The 11,428-nt window shown below is 49.4% G+C and overlaps 1 protein-coding gene across 1 annotated transcript in view; it reads left to right on the plus strand.

The window, feature by feature from the left end:
* Window positions 1-11,200, plus strand: part of runx3 (RUNX family transcription factor 3) — a gene marked incomplete at both ends in the record, with an annotated part of 52,429 nt that extends 41,229 nt beyond the window's left edge. The window contains 2 exons of the mRNA XM_080533183.1: window positions 3,927-3,995; window positions 10,698-11,200. Coding sequence (XP_080389309.1) covers window positions 3,927-3,995; window positions 10,698-11,200 — 572 coding nt within the window. The remainder of the gene's footprint in view (window positions 1-3,926; window positions 3,996-10,697) is intronic.
* Window positions 11,201-11,428: the final 228 nt, after the last annotated feature.

The raw sequence follows: 11,428 nt of genomic DNA on the forward strand, positions 1-11,428 counted from the left end.
AGAAGTAGGGTGCGTGTGTGTGTGTGTGTGTGCGTTTGTGTGTGTGTGTGTGTGTGTGTGCATGTGTGTGTGTGTGTGTGTGTGCATGTGTGTGTGCGTGTGTGCATGTGTGTGTGCGTGTGTGCGCGTGTGTGTGCCTGCCTGCATGCCTGCGTGCGTGCGTGTCTGTGTGTGTGATCAAATGGTTTTATTAATTCCCTCACCCTGATGAGGGTTATCATCTTAATCATTCTACCATGGGATGTAACTATAGACCACCTCTATCCTCCCCAGGACAGCCATATCTCCCCACCCTGATAAGAGCATTTCCCTGAACACTGGCATGTCAGCACGCCAGGAGGCTACATTTCTGGCGTTACGCTAACCTCACGTTCCATCTAGACCTGTGTGACAGCCTTCATAATACAGGAACAACTCCTAATGACACCCCATTTAATATGTACGCTTTAAAAATAATAATGGTTTCAATAACGATTCCAAAAGTTGGCAATGCCGAGAGTTGGCACCTGCGCGACATGACCTCAATGTTACGCTTCGCTGTCTAGAAAGCTGTCAGGAGAAAACCGCCGTGTTACCTGTGGTTAGCCTAGCAGCTAACGGCACGGCAGCGGAATACTCTCCCAATTATGCCACTGCACCCTTAACACCGGTGGATGATACCAGCGGAAAGTGTGCCAGTGGCCCGTCACTGCAGTCGAGCACAGCTGTGGCTGTGGCTGTCCTGTCCTGCCGTACGGTCATGCTGTGGTGATGCTGCTTGGACTCTCACTCCCCAGTTGTGAAAGTCTCCGTCGTCCTTCTCAGCTGTCCACAGCGACCACACTGTTTACTTCACATCAACAGGGCACACTGGGCTCCCCGCACTGCCCAAGCTTAGAGCTAGAGCCTGCTCATAGAGAGTCAATGAACATATTGGCACTAGAAATTGGCGGTCCAACCCAGTGTTATTGAGTTGGCTGTTAAAATGATCTGTTAGTCTCTGGTTGTTTTGGGTGTTAGTCAGGTGGCAGACATGTTGTGAGCCTGTCGGGTGTGTTGGCTCTCATGTTCTATTGGGCAACAGCAATGCATGCTGGTCCGTGCCAAGCCCAAACTGGAAACCCTCTCTACAGGCCAAATGCAACCAGAACTAGCGGAAATCCAGAAAGCAGAGCATTTCAAGACTGTTTTACTTCTCCACGGCTGTATTTACATAATATGTCAATGGCAGCCATGGAGTTTATTTGTTATGGTTCCTAAGAGCTTCACTTGTGGTTACTCTCTTTTTGTGACCCTTAGAAAGAATTATTCAAAGTGAAAATGTTTTTGTTCTTCCATAAAACAGATTTTTCTTTTGAAGTCATCCTCCTCAGCGGTAGAAAAAAAAAGAAAGATAGAAAAAAAAGGCAAAAGAGAAGTGAGGGCAATTTTTTTTGACCAGACTCAACTGTTTGTGTTAGTTATAATTTCACATCAGAGTCAGGTCGAGTTTTACATTTCAGCAATTACAGCAACGACATGTGTGCCATGAACAGTCTCTATTGAGTCTGAGGAGAGGGTGAAGGGGAGGGTGGAGGGAGGGTGGAGGGACTCTCAAATAGAACATAGGATTTTTCAGCCCATGTGTTTGTTTTTGCTCATGTTATAAGTGAGGGCTCAAAAGACATATCAAATGTCCCGCATAGCTGGGCCAAGGCCATGTTCCTACCCTCTCTAACACGCTCTCTCTCTCTCTCTCTCTCTCTCTCTCCCTCGCTGGCGTCTCTCTCTCTCTCTCTCTCTCTCTCTCTCTCTCTCTCTCTCTCTCTCTCTCTCTCTCTCTCTCTCTCTCTTCTCTCACCCGTTCTCTCTCACATTCTCTCTGTGCGTGGCGACGCCTAGGGCCTAAGGGAAACAGGAAGCCAGCACAAGGCCCGGCATTCACTGTGTCTCAATGACACGCTTCATTACGCCAGGCGCATTACATGTCTCAGTGGCGCTGCAGCCTGCTGCCGGAGCCCCCCAAAGTCACGAGGACAAGGCGCCATCTTGGCTCAAACGTCTCGCCGCCTTTCATCTCCACATGCACTTCAGAAAAGCAGAGGAGCGTGTCTTTATTTGTGTCCTCCTCCCAGCCGACGATGGCGCTGCCCCAAACATATTTGTGACACTGCCGTCTTCTCTTAACCCTCCCCCACCAGCCCCCCTCCCTCACCCAACCTACCTCCCCAACCCACCCCACCCACCCACCCCCCCCCCCAGCCACCCCACCAACCTAACCTAACCCCCACCCACCCAACCTAACCTAACCCCCACCCACCCAGCCACCCCCCCAACCTAACCTAACCCCCACCCACCCAACTTACCCCCCCCAACCCCACCCCACCCACTCAACCTACCCCCCCCCAATCTCTGGCTCCACCCAGGGGGGCGGGGCCTCTTATTAACAGGGGTAATCTGTGCCGCTGGTATTGACGTTGTCGGGCAGCCAATCAAAATATTTGAAGGAAATGTTTATTTTCTTGAGCGAATCGCACCAGCTGCTTGGAAGCGCTCTCTGAATAAGACCATTTATGTGGAAGAATTTCCCATTGTGGGCCGAAGCGCAGGACCGCTCAGTGGCTGAGTGCTGATCCGGGCCTTTGGAGAGGAAGTGGAGTAGCTCCGGGGGGAAGAGAGCTTTTTACACACCCAGGCCCAGTGTGGCCATAGGTGAACACACACATACACACACACACACACACACACACACACACACACACCCACACCTCTCCACCCCGCCTCTCCCTCTCTCTGGCACCCTCAGAGGTCCGAATCACAACTACTATAGCGTAGATATGGCTGTTGTTCCACTGTTGAGTCACTTCATCAAGGCAACATGAAAGCATATGTAACTCTTCTCATAATAACCATGAATGTGGTAATAACCACTGGTATATCTAATTAATACATGGGGCATTAAAACAACATAGTACATTTTCAGTCTGAATAGAAGATAGGCAGTCATGCAGTCTGCTTGTTATCAGTACAACCATCCATTTGCAGACATACACTTGCAGTGTGTGTGTATATGTGTGTGTGTGTGTGTGTGTGCGTGCACCTGTGCGTGTGTGTGTGTGTGTGTGTGTGTGTGTGTGAGTATGTGTGTGTGTGTGTGTGTGCGTGCGTGTGCGTGTGCGTGTGCGTGTGCGTGTGTGTGTGTGTGTGTGTGTGTGTGTGTGTGAATGTATGCGTGCACCCCTGTGTGTGTGTGTGTGTGTGTGTGTGTGTGTGTGTGAGTGTGTGTACGTGCCTGGGAAAGCGTGTGTGCATGTTTGAGGCCGCCTGTGTCCACGGTTCGTGCAGGTTGGCTTGTAACAACTTCTGTGTCTCAGACCGAGAGCAAACAGCCACTATTTGCATGTCAAATGGTCAGCCTCCCGCGGTGTGGCCGTTGAGTGTGAACCTGGGTCCCACACGCTGAGCCCAAAGCCCTCCCCACCCCCCCACCACCCCACCACCACCCCGAAAGGCCAGAAATATCCACCGTCAGGGCCATCAGGCTTGTTTTCCCAAGCCCTCTCTCACTCCAGTGAGAACCCTCCACACAGACACACACACACACACACACACACACACACACACACACACACACACATACACATACCGCCTTAGTCAGCACAGGCAGACCTGTCACAGGTAGACAGTTCTCCAAACCGCAAAATGTCAGATAGCTCAGACAAGCCGTTGAATTTTTCTTCTTCTTTTTTTCTTTCTTGACATTGCGTAGATCCTATACAACCTCCACGCCTCTCCCCTCACCCTGTACCTACATGCAAGCACCTGAGAACCTAAAACAGTATCACACACACAGACACACACACACACACACACTCCATTCTCTTGTTCTGGTACTCTGGTACTATTCATCTCTCTCATCTACACTCTTGTTCTCTGTAATGACCACTTGCTATCTCTGTCCATTGCAGCCCTGTGGTCAGAGCAGATCGACCCCCCTCTGAAGACATGCAAGGTGGAGGAGGACCTGAGGTGGTCAGGTAATACAGAGACTACTTGTCTACTAAAGACCAGGGCGATCGTGCCAAAACCACTCTACATTGTCTTATGTCTCCACCGCATTCTAAAATGCCTCAGGTCTTTTTCTCTCCTTTTTCTTTTTGCTTTTCCTCTCCCTCTCTCTCTCTTTCCATCTTTCTTTTCCTCATTCTCACACACTCAGCCCACAGCAGGCAGGAAGTAAACACAAACATTCTGCTCTCCTTAGATGACCCAGATTTTTATGTGCAGTTAAGTGTGTGTGAGTCATATCTGTGTGTGAGAGTGTGTGTATGTGGGTGGGTGTGTGCGTGTGTGTGGGTGGGTATGTGTGTGCATGTGTGCGTGTGTGTATGTGTGTGTGTGTGTGTGTGTGTGTGTGTGTGTGTGTGTGTGTGTGGTGCGTGGGTGTGTGTGGGTGTGTTTGTGTTTGTGTGTGTGTGAGAACAACAGAGTTTCTGAGTTTCTGAGGCTTCATACCATACAGGGGCCCAATCACAAACCAGTACGAGAGGGGCGGGGTGACCAATAAGAGATGGCCCTAATTACAAGTCTGAGAAAACAGACATGAAAAATACAGAGAAGATGATTGACGATTACATACAGTACAAAACATCAGCCCAGCCAATTCACACCATCAAAAACTGTTGGCAAGCGCTTCAAGGGCAACCCAGGACAGAATACGGGCGATCAATCACTCTTCAACTCTTCAACATGGTTCAATGGAATTAAGAGAGACTCTGCAGAGGAGCTGGAACTGGAGTTGTGGGCATGGCGTTGGGCGTTCCACACATTGTGACATTTTTGTGTTTCGGTTTGCCCTCGAGGCTCCGCATCCTAGAACATTCCGAAAAGCACGCCCTCCCTCCCTCTCTCCCTCTCTCCCTCCCTCCCTTCTTCTCTCGTTCTATCCCCTCCTTCCTCTTTCCCTCTCTCTGGGGCTCTGGCACTGTCCTCCTGCACCCACGGCCCCCCTTAACCCTCCGCCCGTGCGTCCCACTTCCCAGAAACCACCACACCACATCGCACGAGCAGGCCTGCGCTGAGTCATCCACTCACACCCTTCCATGTTACTCTCCACTTCTAGTTGTCACACGCTCACGCACACACAGACACGCACACAGTGGGGTACACACACACACACACACACACACACACACACACACGCACATTCCTTCATGCACACTTACACATGCCAGGAGCACCAGAGGATGACTTATGGATCTAACATTAAAAAAAATTAAAACATTCTCTTTTGTTTTATTTGGAAGGCTCCAGGCTGAAAACAGTATATGGGTGTGAGATATTTCCAAACACAACACAGAGGTTTCAACTATTTTCTGACTGGGAATGTTGAGATGGAATGCATAGATTGGCATACCGGTATTTACTTATGACACTACTCGACTGAGACATTCGCTAGCGAAAGATTCACTTCGGAGCAAAATATTCAGTGAAAAATATGATTGACGGTAACTAAAAAACAGAGGGATGAGGTCCTAAAAGTTGAGTCATGAAATGACAAACAAACCCCAGACAACGATGATAGAGAGATAGATAGAGATAGAAAGAAACAAGACAATACATCATGTCATAATAACAAAGGCTAATATCTAGTTGCATGTGCCACCTGGGCTAAAGCACACAATCCTTATATCAATAACTCTAGTCATATCAATAACTCTCCCTAGATCTCATAACAAGTGATTTAGTTAACAAATCCAAACAGATTAATCACGCAAGGTTCGTTGAAGCATTAGGAAAATCCCTGCTTTTTATTTTTTTTATCATCACAAGTCCCTCCTGCTGTTGTTGTGTTCCTGGTGTGGCTTATGATCGATAGAGCCATGCAAAACCCTCTGGGCTCTACCTGATACACAGGCTAACGTGGAGAGAGGGCTTTGGGGTTGGTGACCGCCTCTCTGTCAGAGGAGGCACGGTAAGAGGTGGCCACATTTGCATGGGACACGGCGCTCGGTTCCCCGAAGCCCTGTGCCCTTAAATCAACACGTCGGCTTCATTTGTATTCATTTGGGTCTCCTATTCGTTGGCATCATATTGCTCTGGTCACTCCTGCCCTGATGTCTCTCTCTCTCTCTCTCTCCCTCTCTCTCTCTCTCTCTCTTTGGGATCTCCCTTGAGGCATTCTGTCCAGGCCTCGCCATGAGACAGCGTTGATATCAAAGGTTCTATTCATTCTTATTTCTCATGACCAAAAAAGATCATCTCCAATCTACTCTCAAATGATGGAACATCTTCATGCGTGTGTGGTCTGAGGGGTGGAGATGAGTGGTGAAGAGTGGAGAAGAAGAGATCTCTCTCTCCCTCTCTCTCTCTCTCCCTCTCACACACACACACTCCATCTCTCAGAGAGAGAGAGAGAGAGATCTTTTCTTCTCCACTCTTCACATCTCCACCCCTCAGACCACACACGCAATGAGGGGAAAAAGATGTCCTCTCTCTAAGCACAGCCAGACAGAGGTTTTCTCCCTCTCTTTCCCACCCTTCTACTCATTTGCCTGAGACACCATTCCATGGGTTTGCATCTATCCTGAGTAAACATTTCACAGGTGAGCGCCTGGATTTGCATCCCCACACCTTCTCCCCCTCCTCCCTCTCCCCACCACACACACACACTCACACACACACACACACACACACACCGCCACCATTGGCGCTCGTCTCTTATGTTAACAACCAAAATCACTTTCTCCCACAACCAAATGAGCCAAACCTCCCTCCGTATCTGGGTTACACGCTCCACTGGTAGACTAGTGGACCTCAGACCCCCCCCCCCCCCCCACATCGATGTGAATCCAACACGGTATGGGAGCGCACAAACGAGAGAGAGAGAGAGAAAGAGAGAGAGAAGGGAGGAAAGGAGAAGGAAAAGGAGAGGGAAAGGAACGCGCTGGAACACTGTGTTCTCTATAAAAGCCCTGATTCCCAGCCACCCCTATTTTAGAGTGGGAACATCACAGCCTAGACGGCCTGCCGCGCCAGCCCGCCCTCTGGGGTCCATCCCCTCCTCCTGTCCCTGCTGTTTAGTCAACACGTTTCAGCTGAGCCCTAATGGAGATCATGTGTGGCGGGGTGGGCCGCGGCTACCAGGCCCCAGCCGTCACGGAGTCCCACCCCCCCCCCCCTCTCCGCCTCCCCTCTCTCTGCCAAAGATCCACCACTGTTACCACAGCCGCAACACTATGGCCTGTACTTATACTGGGAGGAGGAGGAAGAGGAGGAGGAGGAGGAGGAAGGGGAGAGAGGAGGGAGGAGGGGGTGTGTGTGTCACGGTATGCAACAGGGTTTAAGAGAAAAGAAGAAGATTCCAGTTCCAGAACAGTGGTTCCTCTACTACAGTGTGAGAGAGAGAGAGAGAGAGAGAGAGAGAGAGAGAGAGAGAGAGAGAGAGAGAGAGAGTGGTTTATCTGCCCCCCTGTCCTCTAGAGGGGGCTGCTGGGCTTTTAGAGAGGGAACGGAGGGGTAGCCTACTATCTCTGGCCCCTGGCCAAGCTTGTGACATTGCACCACCCAATTAAGGTGTTGTGATAAGTGTCCAGTTGAGTTTCCTTTGACGGAGTACAGGAGTCTGTCCCCCTCCCTCTGCCGCAATTTAGCCAACACGTTTCCACACTGGCTACAATTAAATGGAGATCATGTGTGTGTGTGTGTGTGTGTGTGTGTGTTGGGGGCCGGGGGGTGGCCCACAGCCGCCAGAGCCATCAAGGCCCCGTGCCACAGAGCCCCAGCTCCACCCTGAAGACTATATTTAGCAGGAGAGAGAGAGAGAGAGAGAGAGAGAGAGAGAGAGAGAGAGAGAGAGAGAGAGAGAGAGAGAGAGAGAGAAGGAGACTGGGGGAGAGAGAAGGAGAGAGAGATAGGGAGAGGGATATAGAGGAAGAGAGAGGTGGGGGGGGGGGGGGGAGAAAGAGAGAGAGAAGGAAAGAGAGGGAGAGAGAGCTTTTTGGGAGTCCGGTAGGAATTAGTGGGCTGACTCCACTTCTCCCGAATCAACAGCAGCTGAAGGTTCAGTGGATTTTCCTTGCGTGAAATCAGATACGGTGCCTGGTAGACTGGAAAAAGAAACAGCCCCCCCCCCCTCCACACCAACCCCCTTTATCCCAAAAAGAAGAGAATTTCGACTGTAGAAATGTGTTCTTGAAAAAAGCTCGCAGGAGCCATGGAAATTGCAAAGGAACATATTTTTTTTTTGTTACTGAAAATGGACCCAGTTCTCCAGACTTAGGGGAAAGACATTTCAACAAGACTATTGCACGCAAGTTTGGCATCCTCCCCCCTCAGGGCCTGTGGCGTGCAAGCGCTTGCTGTTTCACAAATACAGCCTCTCTTTTCTCTGCCATCCAAATCCACATTTTACACTACAGTCATGTGGGCACTCTGGGCCCATCAAAGACAGAGAACCAGATAAGTAGATTCAGACAAGTATGTGTGTGTGTGTGTGTGTGTGTGTGTGTGTGTGTGTGTATGCATGTGCGTGCGTGCGTGCGTGTGTGTGTGTGTGTGTGCGTGTGTGCGTGTGTGCGTGTGTGCGTGCGTGTGTGCGTGTGTGTGCCAAGTGTGTGTGTGTGTGTGTGTGTGTGTGTGTGTGTGTGCATGTGCATGCATGCTTGTATTTGTTTACAAGCAGCAGGTGCAGAGAACCATGCCACACCTGTTTGCTAACTAGTTAGTGTATGTTGGGCTTTCAGAAGCCATTGATATAGGACAAACAGTTCCCAGCCCATGCATACCTGCATGCCCACCTTATTCTGGTTATTCGTGTGAAAGATGCTGGGTTATCCAACAGTCTAGTAATGGTGATGAATTCGCTGACTTGCAACCTCAGTGCATGCCTCAAAATGGGATGGTCATACTTAGCAACATAACTTTATGAATGCGGAAGGGAGGGGAATCACGTTACAACACAGGCCAACACCATCCTTAATTTCCAACCCTCCTATGACCAATACAAACAACCTATATGACTTATCTGATAGTTAGACAGTATACAGGAATGAAAGGAGGAACTTTGCCATGGAAACAAGGGTAGCAAGCAACAATTGAAGAGACGTACCCATGTTGACACTATTAGGGGGGGACACCTATAGACCACACTGCAGCGTTTGACTGTTTGTAAAATTGTAGCTAAATTAAAATAATTTAAAACTAATATAGGTTTAAGTAACAAGAAACCTGTAAGCCAGGACTATCAGGACAGTTGGCATAATACTTTTTTTTTTTACAACCTTGCCCTCAAGCAAACCTGACATCTAGGCTGCCTGCCAAAGAAGCCTATTGCTCGATTAGAAAACAGTAGCCGACCTCACAGAATTAAAAAACAAAACCAGCTTCTTCTTTTTTTTTTATGGTGTGGAACAAAGAAAAAGGCTATGTGATTGTCACATGTGATTGATGTGCTCAGCGATTGTCAACCTAAATTGCTTGCTGTATTTAGATTATTTCTACACTTGACAGAAGAATGCTAAGCAGTTTGCACCGTCCAAAATCATGACCCATCACTCTGCATCTGTATCTCAAGGCAGCTCTTAAACACACACACTACAGTAGGTGGCAGCATGCAGCAGCCATATCAACCCTACCAGTTGAATAAAGAGCCTGACAAACACACACACACACACACACACACACACACAGCTTAGGTTGTGTTAAGAAACAACTGTCAGATCAGTTTACCAGTCTACCACGTCTGAGTTAGTTGGGCAATGTGGTGTTTTGCTTAAAGGAAATAAGCTGGTGACAGTAGCTGCCCCAAATCTCACAGAAGGAAACTGCAGAGTCAAACCCTTGAGCAGGATTCCTATTTCCTTCTTGTCAGTTGAATAAATTAGGGAATGTGTGCAGTGAAATTTAAGTCAAAACAGCTGGTTTGTGTGTGCAGTTACCTATGTGTGTTCACCTCCAGATAGGTTAGCACTGACAGGTCTTCGACATTGATACGGTTTGCATTACTTTCACACATACACAAATACATAAAACAGGCTCTCTCTCTCTCTCTCTTTCTCTCTCTCTCATTCTTGTTTTCCCTCTCTCTCTCTCTCTCTCTCTCTCTCTCTCTCTCTCTCTCTCTCTCTCTCTCTCTCTCTCTCTCTCTCTCTCTCTCTCTCCTTCGCCTGGTGTGTGTCTCTGAGTGTGACGGTTGGGTTGGTAGTTTCCTGTTCAAGCTGCTAATTTATCGTGAGTTACACAACAGCACAACAAGCTGTCAGTGTTTACACAAAGCACCACTCTGCTCTGACAATGCCTCTTTTCATTCCATTACATAAAGGAGAATAATGTTACTCTGGTATTGTAGCAGTGGTACTGTAGGAGGGCTATGTGGAGGGGGAGTTCTCATAACTTCACTCTGGTGCACAGAGCTGTGAGCTGATGTGCTGTCAATGCTTGATGACTGTTATTGACCAAGAAATGTCTCAGCTCATTACTTTCAGCAAGCGATTGCACCGCTGAGGTGACTTGGGAGAATTGGAAAAGGGGGGGTGGGGGGAGGGGGGGGTTATACTATAGTCAGTTGGGGATGTGGTGCTTTATTACAGGAAATATAGGAAATGATTGAAGTCGGAGTCTGAATTCCTAGGCTCACAATCCCAGGTTTTCATTGGCTGGTCATACTGTACGGCTCTATGGTATATTGAAGCAGTGTGAGTGTTTATACCAACGGTGTTGTTTCTCTTGTCTTCCCTCAGGTGCCACAGACCTCTTCCCCCAGAGGAGCTCCTTCCCCTCTCTCCCGCTGACTGACCCCCGCTTCTCCGACCCTCGCATGCACTATCCGGGGGCCTTCACCTACTCTGCCAATCCCTCCAGCACGGGCATCGGAGGGCTGAGCGTGACGGGCATGTCAGCCTCGTCCCGCTACCACACCTACCTGCCCCCGCCCTACCCAGGGAACCAGAACCAGAGCAGCCACTTCCAGTCTAACTCCTCCCCCTACCACCTGTACTACGGCACGGGCTCTGGTTCCTACCAGTTCTCCATGGTGGCGCCAGGGGGGTCAGGGGGCGAGCGCTCCCCCACCCGCCTGCTGTCCTGCTCGGGGGCCTCGGCCATCTCCGGTGGCAACAGCCTGATGAACCCGGGCCTGAGCAACCAGAGTGAGGGGGTGGAGGCGGACGGCAGCCACAGCAACTCCCCGACGGCCATGAGCGGGTCTGGACGCATGGACGAGTCAGTCTGGAGGCCCTATTGACAGACACACAGCTAGACACACAGGAACCCAGGGAGGAAACCAGGGAGGAAAGGGAGAGATAAAGAGCAGAAGAAAAAGAAGATGAATGAACAAAAAAAGATGAATCAAAATAAGAAAAAGAAATGCTGCATGTTGGTCTCTTATTTTTTCTCCCGCACTCGCTTTTAAAACCCTTTTTACCATTTGACCAAAGACAATCACTGTCCAACTGCCATGTTTTGCAAGCCT

Source organism: Nansenia antarctica, assembly GCF_963989245.1.
Source record: "Nansenia antarctica genome assembly, chromosome: 1".
Lineage (NCBI taxonomy): Eukaryota > Metazoa > Chordata > Actinopteri > Argentiniformes > Microstomatidae > Nansenia > Nansenia antarctica.